This window comes from Eptesicus fuscus, chromosome 4 (assembly GCF_027574615.1).
Source record: "Eptesicus fuscus isolate TK198812 chromosome 4, DD_ASM_mEF_20220401, whole genome shotgun sequence".
NCBI classification, from domain to species: domain Eukaryota; kingdom Metazoa; phylum Chordata; class Mammalia; order Chiroptera; family Vespertilionidae; genus Eptesicus; species Eptesicus fuscus.
The window spans coordinates 33,103,605-33,122,186 of record NC_072476.1 but is presented as its reverse complement, the minus strand read 5'-3'; the positions used below and the strand labels follow the sequence as shown (position 1 = coordinate 33,122,186).

Genomic DNA, 18,582 nt, shown 5'->3' with positions numbered 1-18,582 from the left:
CCCTAGCCAGCTCAGGCCACCTTCTCAGCTGTGTCCGATGGTCAGGGGAAGCGAGTGGCCTGAGCCAGCGTTCTCCAGATAGACCTCCTCCTCCTGGATCCAGACCCCTTGTCCTTGGCAGAACTGAGTCCCTCCCTCTCTTGGAGGTATAATATGGGCAATATCTCATCAGATGAGGAGACAGAGAATTCCAGATGACTGAGATGGGATCACTGCCTGAGGCTCCCTGGGCTGGGAGAGGCAGAAGCTATGATTTAGGATCCTGCACTGACCCCAACACCACAACAGGGGGGGCAGCTGAGATGCAGAAAGAACAGCTGCTCCAGTTAAACAAAGCGGCCCTAGTCCAGGCCTGCCCCTGCAGGTGTCCCTGCGGGCGGGCGGGCAGACTGGGAAGAAAGAAACAGAAGATGGCAGAGAAAAGCAATGGGGATTGACCCCATCTTCATCCTTCTGTTCGGGAGGGAGAAGTGGAGGAAGACACCCAAGTCCTTCCCCCTCCCCTTCCCAAGAGGCTGGGAGAACCTGCCTGGGCAGCATCTTGAAAGGGGGAATTGTCCTCCTGATCCAGCCCAGCATCTGTGTTATGTGTACACACGTGGGGGCCTGCACCCTCCACCCCAGCTCTGCACCTCCCCCACAGCCAGTACAGACACTTCCCCCTGCCTTTAAACCAACCCGTTGTCAACATCTGGTCTACATCTGTCTCCATCTGACTGGACCCCCATCCCAGTGGATTCTCCCCCCACTTCAGGGGGCTATGGAGCAGAACTATGAGCTCAAGGCCTCCTCTTTGCCTCAAACAAGCACCCTTCCAGGGCTAGGGAACCAGGGCAAGGGAGGGGGGCCGGCCCCACCCCGGAGGTGCCCCAGGCTCTTGGCAGAGCCATCCAGAGCGGTTAGAAGCAGCTGCCAATGACTCATCTCCCACTGCCCCCACCCCACCACCTCAAACACACCCTGGGGCTGGGAACTTCCCATTTTCTTTTATTTATACAAAAAAAAAACCTGTTTTAAATATAATTTAAGAACCCCTCCAAGCACCAGTGTCTGTCTCTGGTTTCTACGTCCACCTTGCCCCCCACACCCCCTCATGGACACAATTTGGGGATACTTGGCGGGGCAGGGGTCTAGGGGTTGTGGCAGGACCAAGGCACTGTTCTGAAAATAGACACGATAATGGGTTCCTGTTTCAACTTGGGAAAAGGAGGTGATAACGAAACAGGTCCCTTCCGACACAAAAAGTTATGACAAGGACAGTAAAAAAAAAAAAAAAAGAAAAGAAAAAGAGCGAAGAAAAAAATAAGACCAAAAACAAAAATTAAAACTCAAAAACCTTCAATATGAAGGCAGCAGATGGGGGAGGGGCATTTACAAGGGAAAACTGAGTTCGGTGGAGACAGCAGCAAGGTTGGGACATCCAAGTCCAATGATTTTGTCACTGGGCCACGACACCCTTCCCGCTTCCCACTATGGCGCTCCACTCCCGAGCTGAAAGGCTGTCACCCTCTTCTCTTTGGTCTACAGGGTCTGCGGCCCTTCAAGGTGAGGGGGGGCACCGGGGCCCTAACTGGGGATCAAAGGGAAGCCGTAGGGATTGCTCACAGCCACCCCGCGGAGTTGGCAGATTATGGGCACTTCCTTTCCCTCTGGTCACACCCACCTGGGGGCACACCCACCCTCGGGCAACGTTATTTCTACACTCCCATATGGCAGAATCCCCAAATGCTGTCTCTCCAAATTGCCAGCTCCCCACCCCCATAGGTTCAAAGTGCAATCCAATGGGGTGCAGGGATGGGGGCCTCTTGGGTCCCCACCTGACCCTGCCCCCAAAAGAAGGGGAGCGGTGTCCCCAGCATGGGAATTCCTGCTGCTCCAGAGCTGTGGGGCCAGGTGAAGAGGTGCAGGTCAGTATTGGGGGGCTGGTGCTCCCGACCCCCCTGGGGCTCCAGGTTTGGCCTGGGACTTCATGTGCTGGACACTGGCCAGGATTTTCTTCTGGTGTCCCGCCAGAGTGACTCCTATTCGGAGCAGGTCCCTGAGGAAGAATAGAGTTAGGTGAGGCCATAAGGCTGCTGGGACCACTCTCCTAGCTTAGCTCCAGAAACCTGGTCACCGCCTCCGGATTGCCAGCCAATCATGAAGGCCATCAGGAGAATGAGGTGGGGGTGGGGGAGGGGGAAGAGGTGGAGGTGGGAGGGAGGGGAAGGGTCACACGTGTTTCGGAGGATTTAGGAGCTAGGCTGCAGTCCAGCGCAGCCCCAGTAGGGGACAGGACTTAAGTATCCAGCAGGCCCCTGGCCGAGGGGGCGTGGTCTAAAGGTGGGAGGTTGGGGGCGGGGTCTGCCTGGATGGAAGCTCCAGCAAGGATTAAGGCAGAGAATCAGAAAAGGAAAGAAAGGCCCACAAAATGGGGGAAGGGGATGCACAGATTGCTTTAGAGGAGAAAGGTGCCGTCAGAAGGAAAAGGCCGGAGAGGAAGGGCTGGGTGGAAAGGAAGGGGAGGGAAGGGGGAAAACAAACCGCCTCCCCACTCCATCCTGAGGCCTGGAGACTGAGATAAGGGAAAAAAGAAGAGGCGGGAAACGGAGAGCTAGAACCTGTGTCAAGGAGAGGTTGGAACAAGTTTGTGAGGAGTGCCCAGTCCCAGTGGGGCAGACCGGCCGGTGACCTGCCCCGCCAGGGAGAGGGCCTCCAGGACCCTCTGGTTCCAGATTTCTACTTCTTCTATTTCTGTTATTCAAATTTGGGGCCAGAAGAGTCCTTGGAAGAGAAATGGGAGGGCAGAAAGGAGAAGTATCAGAGAGAGCCAACTAAGGGAAAAAAAGTATTTGGGAAGCGTTGAAATAAAACTATTTAACATTAAAGCTGGAAAGGTTCTCCAAAACCTAGTCCAATCTTCTCCTTTTATGGGTGGGAAAACATCCAAAGTTGACACGTTGTTAATGTGAGAGCAGGGTCTGGAATGTAGATAGATGCACAAAGATAGAGACAGACTGCCGGGCAGGGAGCGAAATGACCGAGGGCCGAAATGGTGCGAGAGGGTGAGGCGGGCACAGCTGGCTGGGAAGATTCCCTGGGCTCTCAGCCCCAGCAGCTGTTACTGCTTTGGAGAGCTCTAGAAAAGCTGGCACCAGGAGTTGACCCCAAAGGCCCCTGATGAACCAGTGGGCTGGATTCTGGTCCCCAGGTGCCCCTCGGGCTTGGCCCTACCCCCCACCTCCAGCTCCTGCCATGACTTACTCAGCGGAAATCTGGCTGACCAGCTCGAAGGAGCCAAACCCAGCAGCTGCAAAACTTTCTTCGTATCTTCCCATTTTGATGGCTCGAAGCCACTCACCCACAGAGCCAAAAGCTGAGTAGTGAGGCTGCCGCTGATCCAGCAGTGGGTGTGAGGCCCTGGAAGGCAAGGATGGGGAGGATGCGCTGAGGACCAGGGCTGTGTCAGGTTGTCGACAACATTGAGCCCAGCCTTGGAGAGGCAGACAGGGACAATCCCACATACCCACAAAGGAACACACTTTTTTTTGGAGGTTTTAGGGGGGGCGTGGCAGAGTGCAGCAAGGAGGGCCCATTCTTAGGAGTCCTCACCCGCCGTTCTCCCTGGCCACGATTTTGAGGCTGGCAGGGTTCCGAATCATCTTGTCGAGGGCACTGACCACCTGGGGGAAGCGGGGCCGTGCATTCCGGTCCTTCTGCCAACAGTCCAGCATGAGCTGGTGCAGGGAGGTGGGGCAGTCTGGGGGAGGGGGTAGCCGGTAGTCCTGTTCAATGGCATTGATCACCTAGAATGACAGAAGAACTGGGTGAGGGTGTCCTGGGAGAACGAGGATGCCAAGACCTTAAGGAAATGGTGACTTAGCAGATGCTTGGATGGGTGTAACAGCCCTCCAGAATGGCAAATCTAGGGGTCCTCCTGGCTGGGGTTGAGGCTGGCTCTGACTCAAAGCCCTAGCCACTCTTAGGCTGTGGATCAGATGTGTAACTTCCCAACTGTGTCCTCCATCCTGTGTCCTGTGACCAAACATGCTCTTGGGCACAAAGATCAACTCTTCTTTGTGCTACTCTCATTATCTCAAGGACCCAGCAGTGATGAGTTCTCTGGGAACCCCACCCCCACCCATATCCCAGGTGAGAACATTCAAGAAAACATAGTAGGATCCTAGGACACTTACATCCTGATTGCTCATGTCCCAGTATGGCCGCTCCCCAAAAGACATGACCTCCCACATCACAATCCCATAACTCCAGGCATCACTGGCAGATGTGAACTTCCGGAAGGCAATGGCCTCAGGGGCTGTCCATCGGATGGGAATCTTTCCTCCCTAAAGATGAGGAAAGCAAAGATGAGCTGAGGGACCCAACCACTTTATCTGTCTTTGCTTTTCCCCTAGCCCAGATCTCCTTTCTTCCTGGGACCCAGCTCCCAATGCAATTCTTTCCTACACAACCAGAAGTCAGATTCCCTAAGCTGATCCCCCCATGCCTGTGGTCTGCTCCTTCATCTTGTCCCTAGATCAGAGCTGTCAACCTAGTCTCCCACCTTTTCCTGCCCACCTGGCTCTAAAAACCTAATTCCTCTGTCAGTCCCTCAGCCTCACCAGAGAGCTCGTGTAGGTGGGGTCAGAAGAGTTCTCCTCCAGGAATCGGGAAAGGCCAAAGTCTGAAACCTTGCAGACAAGGTTGCTGTTGACCAGGATGTTTCGGGCAGCCAGGTCACGGTGAACGTAGCTCATCTCAGCAAGGTACCGCATGCCTGAGGCAATGCCCCGTAACATGCCCACCAGTTGGATGACAGTGAACTGTCCATCGTTCAACTGGAGACCAAGAAAGAGAGAGGGGCGTGATTAGGGTAGCTCACTCTCCATTCCCCCTTCCTTCCACATTCTAAACCATATCTGGCACTTCAGATCCATCTCGTGTTCACCTGTAGAACAGGCCTGCAGACTTCCCAGGAAAGCCCTCCTCCTTTCTCTTATCCCAAGCTCTCTGAGCTCTTACTACACTGTCATAACACAATGCTTATAACTGTTCCTGTTTCAAATATATACATTCACTCTCAATTAGACTGTAAGGAGAGATTTAAATTTTTTCTTCCTTTTAATCTAGTACAGTGCTTTATACCCAGGACATACTCAACAACTGCTTTTTATTTAAGAGCAACAGAGTTCTGACAAAAGTGTGCTGTGAGCTACCACACACTCTTGTGAGCCAAAATCTAGCTCAGCCTTCTTGGACTGTGTCTAGTATCAAGAGAACAGTGAGGAATCGAGGTACCATCAGCAACCACAGCATCAAAACCAAGGTCTAAACACTGTCCTTGACCTTTAGTTTGCTCTCACCAGGCAAACCAAGCAATCAGAAATGGTTAACTAATCCCATCTTCTGGGTTCAGCTAACATGCAGGGGACCCTTGGCAGCCCTGCAGGGCCAGGGACACAAGAGTCCAAAACAGAATTCTGAATCCATCCTCCAATCCTGAACACCCCGCCCCAACCCCGGCCTTGGATCTGTTTGTGGAAATACCACTTGCCAGATGCTCACAGTATAGACCTCGGTGCCTCCATGATTTCTTCCTTTTTCTCCCCTCACCCGCCACTTATAATCCATCAGCAAGTTCTGCTGGCCCTGATTCCAAAACATACCCCAAGTCTCCTCACTGGTTCTTGGCTTCCTTCCACTCTTGCTCCCCAGCACCCACCAAAGGGATCTCCTACTGAAACTCCTCCAAAGACTTGCCCTTGAACTTCTAATCAAATCCAAATTCCTGACCAAGGCCAAGAGGTCCCTGTGGCAGGGCCACCACCTGCATTAAGACCCACCAAGGTTCCTCTGCTCCCCAGGTTCAGCCTCACCGGCCTTTCTGCTTCTTGTTGACCACTCTGGTCTCTACTCTCTGCCCCCAACACGATTCTTCCCCCATCTTCTCAAGGCTGGCTCTTTCCCATTGACCCAAATGTCATCTCTTCTAAAATAGACCCTCTTCCCCTCCCTGCAACAGGATCTCTGTCGAGTACCAATGGAATAGACTCCTGTGTCCACAAGGGAGGGTCAGGCCATCATCATATTACTCCAAGTCCACCTCATCATCACTCATGGGGGAGCCAGGTGGCCTGTGTCTCCTGATGGGGTGTCATGTGAAATTCACAGCACCCCCAATGTAGGCTGGCCACCAATGTTTAATTTTGAATGTATCAAAATATTAGACATAGCCCAAACCGGTTTGGCTCAGTGGATAGAGCGTCAGCCTGCGGACTGAAAGGTCCCAGGTTCGATTCCGGTCAAGGGCATATACCTTGGTTGCAGGCACATTCCCGGTAGGGGGTGTGCAGGAGGCAGCTGGTCGATGTTTCTCTCTCATCGATGTTTCTAGCTTTCTATCCCTCTCCCTTCCTCTCTGTAAGAAATCAATAAAATATATTTAAAAAAATATTAGACATAGCTTCTCTTACAGGAAATATAGATAAACAAGCTAAATGACACCACAGGGAAGAATCTGATAAATCCACAAGGTGAGACATTCAGGGGGACGAGCAGCCCAGTTCTTCAGCATGTCAGGCTCGAAAATGAGAACCATCAGGGATAATGCTTGCTCCTGAACTGCATGGTGGTTTGAATAAGCCAGTAATAAGGGACATTTTGGCAACAACTGGGGAAATGTGGATATCGACTGAGTATTAGAAGATACCAGGAAATTGTAATTTGATTAAATGTTAATGTTATTGCCAAAACCGGTTTGGCTCAGTGGATAGAGCGTCGGCCTGCGGACTCAAAGGTCCCAGGTTCGATTCCGGTCAAGGGCATGTACCTTGGTTGCGGGCACATCCCCAGTAGGGGGTGTGCAAGAGGCAGCTGATCGATGTTTCTCTCTCATCGATGTTTCTAACTCTCTATCCCTCTCTCTTCCTCTCTGTAAAAAATCAATAAAATATATTTTAAAAAAAAATGTTAATGTTATTATTTTTCTAAATCTTCACTGAGGATAGTTTTATTGATTTTAGAGAGAGAGGGAGGGAGAGGGAGAGAGAAGCATTGATGTGAGAAACATTAATCGGTTGCCTCCCTTAGGAGACCCAACCAGGGATTGAACCCACAACCTGGCCATGTGCCCTGACCAGGAATCGAACCTGCCACCTTTCTGTGTACAGGATGACTCTTCAACCAACTGAGCCACACCAGCCAGGGCTAGATGTAATGTTATTTTGCTATGTAGGAAACCGTTTTGATTTATTTTTTAAAGCAGTGTAAAATTAACAAAATAATAAAATTCAGTAAAATCTGTTAAAGTGACAAAAATAACTCTTTCCCCTCATCTCCAGCCACCTTTCCATGTTCTTAATTGTTTTCACATCTGAAACGACTTGATTACTTTTTATAAAAGCTTGTTCACTTGTTAATTTTCAGTCTTCCCCATTACACTTCCCCAAGAGCAGAGATATTCATGGCTTTATTCCCAGGGCCTAGGACAGTAGCTGGTGCACAAGGAAGTGCTCAGAAAATATTTGTCAAAGGATGAATGATGACCCCTTATAGCCCAGGGCCAGCTGCCCCACAGAGAGGCCAGTTCCACCCGAGGCCTAAGGAAGGGCCAGTCCCAGGAACTCAACCTTTCCTAAAGGGAGAATGAAGGGAGAAGGGGGAGTGATGTGGAACCCACCAACTGCCCTGGGTTCTGAGCTCCTTGGCTGCTTTGGGGGAGCATAGGTGGACTCGGGAGGCTGGAGGCAGGGGGCTCACCCGCAGGAAGGAGTCCAGGGCACCGTTCTCCATAAATTCAGTAAGAATCATGACTGGCATGCTGTTGGTAACCACGCCCTCCAGACGGATGATGTTGGGGTGCTCGAACTGGCCCATGATGGAGGCCTCGCTCAGGAACTCACGCCGCTGCCGCTCTGTGTAACCACCCTTCAGGGTCTTGATGGCCACGCAGCTCTCCTTCTTCCCCGGGGCCTTAAGTCGCCCCCGGCACACCTCCCCAAACTCACCTTTAGGAAGGATGCCAAGAGTCAGCTCTCCTCCTAGTCTGGCCCTGCCTTCCCTCCCCACCCCATATCCCTCCTGGGCGTCCAGTCATCTTTCCTCTCACCTGCACCAATCACCTCCTCAATCTTGACATAGGAGACGTCGATCTCTTTTGCAAATTCCCTCACAGCTTCATTAGGGTCTTCATAAGTGAAGGGATCAATGTAGACCTTAGTACCTGAGGAATCATGTGGGGCCCATTAGCCAAGTAACTTCTTGCACTCAGATGCCCTAATTCTTGGCTCACAGCCTTGCCCCAGCCCTGTTTCCTTCAGGATAGGCCTACTTACCGTGGCCAATGAGATACTGTCCGTGTTTATCTGAGTATTCAGCTTCTCTCCCACTGCTCTGCTTCCTATAGCCAATGGGAAAGAAAAGGTAAACTGAGTCACATATCTATGTTCCCAGAGGGACAGGATGGGAAGAGAGGAGCGGGGATCGAAAAAGATTCCAAGTGGAAATGGGCTCTTGGGGCATCCGAGGAGGCTTGCCCTGGAGCAAGAGGGCAGGTTTCACAGGGGCCTCCAGGCGCCCAGAGCTCTCACCTGAGGCAAAGAACTGCGATGACAATAACCACCAGAACCAGCACCACACCCACCACCGCGGTGCCTGCAATCAGGGCCAGCTGCTCCCGCCAGCTCTCCTTTTCTGGGGGAGAAAAAAACATGATCAGGAAAACCTGATGACCACTGAGGGCCCTACCTACACCAACTGAATGAGCTGTGGCTCCCCTGAGAACAGTGTGGCAGGTGGGGAGGACGAAGGAGCGGCAGGGTCGGGGAAGCATAGTGGGATTTTCAAACTGCTTCTCATGGGCTGTGGGCCCGGCCCTATAGAGCCCCTCAGGGCAAAGGAGGGAGTTTTCAGCCGTATTACTACCAGGGTGGGTTTGATCTTGTTCTGTTATAAATACTGGTGACCACAAAGAGTCCCATTTGAACGAAAGATTCAAAAGGCTAAATAAAAATGAAAGCGTTTATAGCCCCAAAGTGGAAATAACCCAAATGTCCATCAATGGATGAATGAATGAATAAAATGTGCCACAGCCACACAGTGAAATTATTTTTCAGCCATAAAGGAAATGAATCTCTGATACATGCTAAAATATGGATGAATCTTGAAAACATTATAAGTGAAGGAAACTAGTCACAAAAGACGGTATACTGTATGATTCCATTTGTATGAAATGCCCAGAACAGGTAAATCAGAAAGTAGATTAGTATTTGCCAAGGCTGGGCGGTGATGAAAGGGGTATAGGGTCTTTTTTGGGGGTGCTGAAATGTTCTAAAATTGTGATGGCTGCACAACTCTGTGGGTATACTAAAAGTCAACGAATTGTAACAAAAAGTCACTAAATTGGTGAAGTGTCTGGTTTATGAATCATCTCTCAATAAAACTGTTTAAAAAATTAAAACACGGGGCCAGCATATTATAACTAACAGCTGTCATCTTATTTATTCCCTGGAGCCCTGTGAGAGAGGCCTCATATTTCCATTTTTTTTGGATGAGAGAGCTGAAACTCAGGGATCAAGTTTTTGCTAACAGTCACACAGTTGAGGGAAGGTTGCTAAGCAGCTCGTCACACTCAGTTGTTGGTTTGGGTTTCTGCACCCTCTGCTCTCTTCACCAGGCCAAAATACCTCTCGGCTGAGAGAAAGGGGAGCATGGGAGTGTGACTTTGGGGGCCCTTCAGGAACAGCACCCCCTCCCATGCCTAGTCCCAGGCTTACCATCCAGCTGGGTCTGGCTATGGTGCTCCTGGCCGAAGGGTCCATAGCCAGCCTCAGAGCGTGCCCGCACCTGGATCAGGTAGCTGGCTCCCCGCTTCAGGCCCTGCAGCTCTGCCCTGTTGTCCGATGTCTTCAGGAACCGAATGCTGCTGGGGCCCTCTGCACCCTGTCCGGGAGGAGGAGGGGCTGGCCATAAGTAGAGGCCCCCAGTTCCCGATGCTCTTCCGACCTCCCGCTGCCCTGCACCCCCATAATGAGCATCTTGGTCTTGTAACGTAGCAGGCGAGGCCTTTGTGCTGACTTATGCGCACTGTGCTGAGCGTTGGCATTCACTGTCTCATGTAATAGTTGCGTGATGAGGCGACTATTTTACGGATGGGGATGCCGAGCTCAGAAAGGCCAAGGGGCTGGCCCGAGCTCTCACAGAGCTGGAATTCAAGTGTCTGCAATTCAGCGTTCCACTCCGAGAGCACGTCGCACTGCCCACCCCCAGCCCCAGGGGTGGTGCCTGGTCTCACCTTCTCATGGTACTTGACCTCATAGTCCAGCACTGCTCCACTGGGTGCCCGGGGAACAGTCCAGGCCAGGCTCAAGCTGCTAGGTGAGGACCGAGTCACCCGGATGTCGGATACTGGGGGTGGCACTGTGAGGGACAAGACATGTTGGGGCTCTTCCTCTTAGCATGTCGGTCCCTTACCTTTCCCAATGCTTCTGCTGGCTACACCTGCCTTGATCCTCCAGATATTCCAAGAATCCCTTCCGACTTCCATCCTCAACTCTCCAGCCCGCCTTGCATCTTTTTCACTCTCTTTCTGCCTCTTGCGCCCAAAGCCCTGACGCTCCATACTTCCTGGGGATCCCACTCCATAGCCTCTGCCTTTCCCCCCTTCAGACCTCGCTGGCTTCTTCTACCCACCAACATCTCTCCCATCTGACCACAGGCTGCCCCCAGGTCCCAGACTCACCCTCACGGTCAGTGGTGACATTCACAGCCTCAAACGGGACGGGCCCGGTGGCTAAGGAAGATACCCCATTCAAGGCAGTGACCTCAAAGGTATAGGTGAAGTCAGGACGCAGCCCTCGAATGGTGACCCAGGGCTCCACCAAATCCCGGGGGCCAGGGTCGAAGGTCAGGTCTCCTCCACAGGGTGTGCAGGACCCCCCAGGCCGGCACTCGCGGCAGCGGAGTGCATAGGTGAGGTCCTCCCGGCCACCTGACTCGAGGGGGGCACTCCACTCCAGGCGCAGGGAGGAACCATTTAAGCGGGAAACCACACTTCTTGGAGCCGATGGCGGGGCTGCAGGAAACCAGGAAATCAGACAGAGGCTGAGCAAATGGAAGGGGTGGGGAGTGGGACAGATAGGCAGCCACACTGATTTAGCTGGGCACCAGCAAGCCAGGGTCAAGAAGGGGAAGGCCTGGGCAGGTGGAGGCTGGAATGGGGGTCCACCCCAGGGGTCACTGGTCACTTACTGGTACAGGGTGCACCCCGGGGGTCTGTGCGGGCCCGTAAGTACCCTACGCGGCACTGGCAGATGGGTGAGCCAATGGTGTTGGAATGGCTGTTGGCTGGGCATGGCTGGCAGGACCCCTCCCCAGACAGAGGCTTGAAGGTGCCCTGGGCACAGGCTGAAAGAAAGCAAGCATTCAATAAACATGCATGAAAAACATGCAGTTGGCCCTGGCTAGTGTTGCTAAGCGTTTAGAACATCGGCCCAGGGACCAAAGAGTCTTGGGTTCGATGCCCCATCAAGAGCAGCGCGTACCTATACATTCCCTGGCCCTACAAGGGGCACATGTGGGAGGCAACCAGTGGATGTGTCTCTCTCACATCAATGTTTTTCTCCTCACCCTCCTCCTGCCTCCCCCTCTTCCACACTCTCTAAAAAAAAACCAATGGAAAAATATCCTCAGGTGAGGATTAGTGACAACAAAAAAACACGCAGCTGCTTTTAAGTTTGCATGAAGTGCCAAGGGGGAAACAGGGCAGGAGCTCAGAAATCTCACATCTATGAGAGGGAAGCCTCCTCCAGACCAGGGATTAACCCTAATACCCACAACCCAGAGACCAAGGCTCAGAACAACAATTTTAAATGCACACCGCAAAACACACTGGATTATAAAGTAAATCAAGCAAGTTGAAATACAATGATCGTAGTAGGAAGAAAAGTTTGTGACACAGCAATGTGTATGCTTCTTTCTGAGCAGGATAGAGTAGCCGATCTAACAGCCACTGGGATACTGAAGTGGTGAGGAACACACACAGCATTTGACATTCTTGCCCCATCTGTCAAAATGGCTTGTGAAAACAGCCAGGAACCATCATGAACAAGAGCAGAGACCACGACACCTTTGTCCTCTGAGCCCAATAAGGTCCTGCCTCCCTGGACAGCCTCCCAGGCCCAGCACAGAGTGGACACAGGAAGAATGTGGAAGCGAGGAAGGCTCGGAACTGTGCTGGGAATGGGCAGGGGGGGAAAGAGAGCCCCTCCAGGAACTGAGTGCCTTAGGAGAGCAAAGAATGTTCAAAGTGAAAATTCAAAAAGTGGGTCCAAGACCAAGGGTACAGGACCTTCCCCACATGGATCGGCAACAACTTCTTGGGGACAGGCCAGCCCTCACCTCGGCACCTGGTATTCCCCTCGGCGGCCTCGAACCCCGGAGCACAGCTGCAGCCCGTGACCGGCTGCTCAGCCCACTGGCCATCCTCCCGGCAGTAGAGGCTGGGACTGGGGCCAGAGGCAGGGACAGCATCAGCCACACAGCTTCCTGCCACGGGCACCACGAGCTCAGGAGGCACGGTCTCCGGGAAGCGGGTGAGGTTGACCGTCAGCTGGGCACACTTCTTGTAGAAGAGGTGCAGGGACAGCAGGGCCATGCAGGCGCCCTGGTCCTGGAAAGCCAGGTAGAAGCCAGCTTTGGTGAGCGGGCCCAGACGCAGCGTCTTGACGTTCACTTTCCCAGTTGCCTCAGCCCCAGGACGCTTCCGGGTCAGATGCTCAGCAGCCACTGTGTCTACCTGCCGGGTCCAAGAAGAGACTCAACTGCTGTCCTCCACTCCCCAAGGACTGTCTTCTTCTTCCTAGCTCGTCCTTCCGCAGACACTTGCCGAGCCCCTAGGATGTGTCCGGACGCCGTCCTGTACTCCCCCTTTCTGTTCACTCACTCATCCTACAAAAACGTGTCAACACGCAAAATGTATCTCCTCTATGCCCGGTCCTGAACTCAGTGTGGAGGAAACAGAAATGAAGGAGACACGGATATGCTGTCAAGTATGAGGAGGGCTATGACAGGGGGGACCCCACAGCGGGGCACCTCAGCAAAGGTACCCAAAGGAGCTGGAACTCGGAAGACATAATAGGTGGGAAGAAGAGGCAGAGAGAAGCCATTCCAGGGTGACGGGTAGGAAAGTAAAGCGGGGAGTGCGGGATGGCCCAAGTACAGCAGAGCGGAGTAGCCAAGAGAACCTCCTCTGGCGGCCAGGCCGGCAGCCCAACTGCATGCTGCTGCTCCACCGAGCAGACCACCTCCTTCCCTTCCAGACCTGAGGCTCCCGCTCCCAGTGCCCCAACCAAGGACCTTGGAAGTTCACCGCCACCGCCCCTAGACCACAGGCCTGCCCCACCCTGGCCCGTGGCAGTGCCCTGCGTGGGTACCTTGATGTAAGGGTTCTCCATCCAGGCTGGCGTGAGGGCTGTGGCCGTGTTGGCATCACTCTCGAAGTAGAAGACTGTAAAGGTCTCCTTGCAGGAGCGCCCAGCTCGGGGCAGGGACAGGCACTCGAGCATGGTGAAGCGCAGTGTGGCGTACACGTGGACAGCACCTCGCCGGGGGACCCAACCTGTGCGCAGCCAGTAGGCCAGGCCTGGGGCTCGCTGCACATCACACACCTCGTAGGTCCTAACGCTGTGCTGCTCCTCATCCAGGCCGCTCAGCTCCTCCCACTGCGGGCAGAAGGGGTCAGCACAGGGGCTGCTGGGTGGCTTCAAGGTCAGTGGGAGGGTGTTCGTCACCAAGCAGGAGTGGCTAGGGAAGGGGACCTCTGAGAGCAAGAGCTCAGAGGACACTAGTTCCTGCTGCTGTGACCTGGGGGGCAGTGGCATGGGAAGCAGGCCAGCACTGGTGCTGCTCGTCCTTCAGTTCCCCTTCTGAACCCCAGCTCCTGGGCCCAGCTCTTACCTGCCCGTCCACCTGAGGAAACGTCACCCACTTCAGATCGGCAGTTTCCAATTTTGTGTTCAGTAGAGTCTCTAAGACAGACAGACAGAGCCAGTCAGGGCTTAGGGGAGACACCGGGAAGACCAGATGCCTGGGAACGGAGATAGTGGGGGGTCCTCCTAGCTCCAAGCTGGAGGAGTCATTCAAGAGACGAGGAGGGGAGTGAGCCTTGCCCTCCCATTTCTTGCCTCTTTTTCTGAATGTTTACCCCATCCCTAACCGCTGGTAGGTTGGCTGCCCTCTTAGGACTCCCAGATCTAGGCCTCCCTGAATGGGAGTACCCTGGAAGATAGGGGAAGGTGCAAACACTGGAAGAGGGAGAAGGGCAAACAGCTCAAAAAGGATTAAACTAGAGCCCCGACCTGGCCTTGACCTTGTGGTGAGCAAAGGGCTGCTGGCATGGGGACACCCCTCCAGGGCCTCCAGGGTCAATTCCCCAGTCCCCAAGTTGCTGCCTCCCTGCCCCCAACTCTATTCCTCTTCCCTGTCCCCACCCCTTTTGAGACCCAACACTCCAGTCCTTCAGATCCAGGAAGGTGGGGCTCAGCTCCTGAGGCCCAGCCAGAACCCCGACTCCCTCCCCTCCCTTCAGCTCACTGGTGTCAGAGGAGGAAGTGCTGGAGGCTGGGATGCTTGGGTTCCCGCCCTGGCCCCAGCCTGCAGAGGCCTCACATCTGGATTTGGTTATGGGGAGGAAAAGGGGAGGAGACTTCAGGGGTGTGTGTATGCGGGGTGGTGAACACACCTGGCTCAGCTCAGCCTGGGGGAGGGACACCAGAGAGGGGTGGGCCTCTGGCGGAAGCGGTGGATTAGGGGAAACTGCACAGGCCCCCGCAGCTGAGGGTGGAGGGAAGGTAGGGGAATCCCCTTGGAGGCCAAGGCAATGTGGACCGCCGGCCCCTAGGGCAGCCAGCAGCACACCTGGGACCAGGTCCCCACTTCCCAACATGGGGGCTGCTGGAGAGAAGGGAGGGCAAGTGGGTGAGGCAACCTCTTCCCAGGGACCAAGTGATATCCACCTAGGCAAGGGATTAGGTGGGACTGGCCAGCCCCAGGTAAGGCCCAGGCCCCCATGAGTGGCGGGAGACAGTCCAGCATGCTGGGGACAGGATGCCAGGGTTCTGGGAAAGGGGTGGATAGAGGCTGCCGTCCCCACCCTCCATTGTTCCAGCCTGGATAGTGTTTTCCTGTCTCCAATTTACACACTGTCTGTTTCAGGGCAGTCCCTGTGCGGGGTGGCTCACTTTCTCTGGTCTTGCCTCCTCCTGGACCTCTCTTTGATCTGGTAGTTCTTTTGCCTCTCACCCCTCTGTCCACCTCCATTTCTCTAGCCAGCTCTCTCCTCCTTTCTGTCTCCCACTTTTCACCCAGCCTAGGATAAATTACTTAACTCCTCTAAGCCTCAGGCTCTTCATCTGTAAAATGGGAGAACAATCCCTCCCACCCCCAAGGCTGTGGGAACCATGAAAATATAAAGCCCTCAGCATGGGCCTGGGGCCTAGAAAGCACTTCATAACCGCAATTAGAAGTGACTCCCTTTTCCTCTTGGCATTCTTCTTTTCCTCTCACTCCACTTCATCCGGGTGGGTTTCCTCTCCACTCTGCTTTCCTTTCTCTCCCAGTCTTGCCCCTTCTTTCTCTGAGCCCAGGCCAGTCTTCCCTCTCCCCATTCCCCAGCCTTTGATCCCCAACTCAGAGCAGCACTGCCCAGCCTGAGGGAGAGGGGTTTCCAACTGCCTTTGATTCCTCCTCCTCAGCAGCCTCCCTAAAACCCCCTCCCCAAAGACCCCTTTGATTCCAGTGAAAAAGATGGGGGGGAGGTGCAGCTCATTGAAAGGAGATTAGGAGGGTTTATAGGGCTCTTGGTTCCCCTCTAGGAGGTGAAGGAAAGGGAGAGGCTCATGGATGAGGAAAGTTTGGGGGAGAATATAGAAAAATTAGAAATTCAGAGAGATGAGGAGGTAGGCGGTCATTAGGCTGAGTCAGGACTAGCGGGGCTGCACAGGTCAGTTTCTGCTGGCCTGCAGCCTTGGAGGAAAGCCAGCTTGTCTAGGACTTGGGCAGGGCTGGGGTCTAGAGAGCATTTAAAGGACTGGGGTGCAAGCCTGGGAGACCAGGAAGGGGGCCTCTCTGTGGCAGGGGTAGTGGCTTTGGGAGATTTGTTTAGAGTGTGAGTGCAGAAGGTGGCCATCCCGACAGAGGCGTGTGAAATTGTAGGATCAAGGTGTAAATGCCAAGGAATGAGGGGCGGGGGCAGTTTATGGCCTAGCACAAAATTCTGCCTTGTCTGCAGTTGTTTCTCCGGAAACCTTTCCTTCTTTTTTGCCGAGGAGAGAAGAGGGTCAGAAACTTTGAAGAGAGTTTTGAAGATTGGAGTAGGGAGAAAAGGAAAGGCCACCAAAAGCGTCTGAAGTCAGGAGTGAGAGTTTGGGGAGCCTGGGCTGGGGGACGTCCCAGGACGGAGCCCGACTCCATCTCTTTTCCAAACAAAAGAAAACTCCACTCCCCGCTGGGCCGCCTCTTCCCCGCCCCCCGCCCGGTCTAGTACTATTGGTCCGAAGTGTTCGGGGTTGAGGTGCTGGGGAGGGTAGGGAGAGGTCGGCCCCTCCACTCCTGAGGCCCAACTTTGGGGGCCCCAGGGGTGGCGGGATGCCGCTAAGGAAACTCACCTTCTAAAGCGGCTGCGAGTGAAGCCCAGCAGAGCAAAGCCCGGAGCTCCATGGCGCCGCCTCACTCCGGTCGGATCCGATCTGAGTTTGGGGGGCGCTAGCCCCCCCAGTTCTGAACCCCCCCTGAGCGGGTAGACGCCGACTCCCCGCGCGGGACTCTCGGTCGGAGCCTCAGCGCAGGCCCATGCGGGCGCGCCGGGCACCGGGCGGCGGCGCCCAGGTGTGGCCCCGCGTCCCCACCGCACGGGCTGGCGGGGGGCGTCCTCGCAGGGGACGCGCCGGGCGGGAGCAGAGAGAGACGTGGCTGGAGTCGGGGTCCCTCCGGGGCCTCGGGGTTCCGCCCCAGCTGGCTGGGGGTGGGCCCGTCTCGCGCTTTCTAGCCCCCTCCCTGGAGTGGCGCTGCTCGCGCTGCGGGGCCGACTGCGCTCCGCGCCGGCGGGGAGGGTGGAAGCCGGAGCGGGAGGGAGGCTGCGGAACGGGGCAGGACCGCCGGGTTGGGCTGGCCGGGGCCGGGACTGGGCCAGGCGGCGCCTGGCGGAGGAGGGAGGGGCGCGCGGGAGCTGGGGGAGCCGCCCCCAGCCCGGGCTCGGCCTGGGGGGCCGGGGCGCGCTGATTGGATCGCGCGCTGCTGAATAATTCATGAGGGAAGCGGAGCGGGGCGCCGAGCGCAGCAGTTCGGAAAGTTGGGAGAAAGTTGGGAGAAGGGGGAGGGGCGGAGGGCGCGCAGCCCGGGGCCGCCCAGAAGTGCACTGGGCTGGGTGCTCCAACCCTGATCTCGCGCGTCCGGATCGGGGCCCAGGGACCCCGGGGGCAGGCCCGAACCCGGCGGACCCGGGAGCGGAGAAGCACACCCGGCAGCGCGGAGAGCCCCCCAGAGGTGCGCATTATTTTCCTGCGGATTTCGGATTCTTCTGGATTAGCCCACTACCCCCTAGTTGGCGCAGGGGACCGTGTTCGGGGGAAGCTTTTGAGGATGGAGGGTGGCCCTGGGGGCCTGGAGGCAGCGATCTCAGCTTAGATAACCCTGGAGTGAACGTTCACACAATCATTCAACAAACTAAGTCCAGTATTTGGGGACTTAAACTATGCCCTCAACCTGGCACTGACAAGTGCGGGGAGGACGTGAGGCAACTGGGTTGAGATGGGGAGGAACATAGAAAAGTCTAGGAAGCAAGGGTAGATAAAAGGTAGCTGGGTCTGAGCGAGTGAGGGGTCCTGATGGATTCCCAACTCAGCGTCCTCATTCTCACTGTCGAGTTTGGGAGGGCTCCGCGCCACCCGCAGCCCTGACCCTTGGGGCTGGGGCCGCGGCTGCGGCTGTCTTTCCTGAAGCTGTTTCCTGTCTGGCTCCTGGGGGCCCTCGGGATGGCTGGGAGGGCTCTTCCTCTCATTGCCACCCCCGCCCCCCATATCATCAGTTAGAGGGGAGGGTCTAGGAAAGCAGTGAACTTCCCACCAGCCCCCTTCTACATCAGGGCACCTAGTGTGAGTCAAGGGGTGGATGGAGGGTGCTGCAGGAGTCTTCCAGTGGAAGAACTAGAAGGAAAGGGGGACAGGGTCTGGAGGAGCTGAGGAGCCCAGAGAGAGGGAAGGAGGAGCCACTGATGCCTGGGGGGCTGCCAAGTGCCTCTAACACCCCAGAGAGGACAGCCAGGCCTCTAGTGACCTCTTGTCCCAGCTCACTTATCTTCCTGCCACAAGTGGTGCTCCCCACACCCTTGCCCTTCCTCATTGCCCAGCCTGGGTCCTGCTCCGGGGTGGGGGGGTCACAAAGGGCAGGAAACAGCCGGCTTGGCTGGAGTCAGGCAGACCAGGCCGGGACTGGGAATACCACCCTCCTCCCTCCCTGATCTAAGTCGGCTTCTCCTCCAGGTTACACTCGCCCCTTCCCTCACCTTTCCCTGCTTTTTCTCTGCACTCAGACTCTCTCCTCTAAAAGTTA

The 18,582-nt window shown here is 55.1% G+C and overlaps 1 protein-coding gene across 1 annotated transcript; it reads right to left on the bottom strand.

Moving 5' to 3' along the window:
- Positions 1 to 970: 970 nt before the first annotated feature.
- EPHB4 (EPH receptor B4) lies at positions 971 to 17,138 on the bottom strand. The gene is made up of 17 exons (XM_008141422.3): positions 16,641 to 17,138; positions 13,933 to 14,003; positions 13,410 to 13,697; positions 12,376 to 12,772; positions 11,227 to 11,382; positions 10,718 to 11,050; positions 10,271 to 10,395; positions 9,753 to 9,918; positions 8,568 to 8,670; positions 8,313 to 8,377; positions 8,087 to 8,200; positions 7,738 to 7,985; positions 4,602 to 4,817; positions 4,176 to 4,325; positions 3,592 to 3,785; positions 3,244 to 3,399; positions 971 to 2,038 (listed from the first exon to the last, which is right to left on the bottom strand). Exons 1-17 carry the CDS (start codon positions 16,690 to 16,692, stop codon positions 1,909 to 1,911), a joined length of 2,964 nt encoding a protein of 987 aa, XP_008139644.1. The 5' UTR covers positions 16,693 to 17,138; the 3' UTR covers positions 971 to 1,908.
- Between the last annotated feature and the right edge of the window lie 1,444 nt (positions 17,139 to 18,582).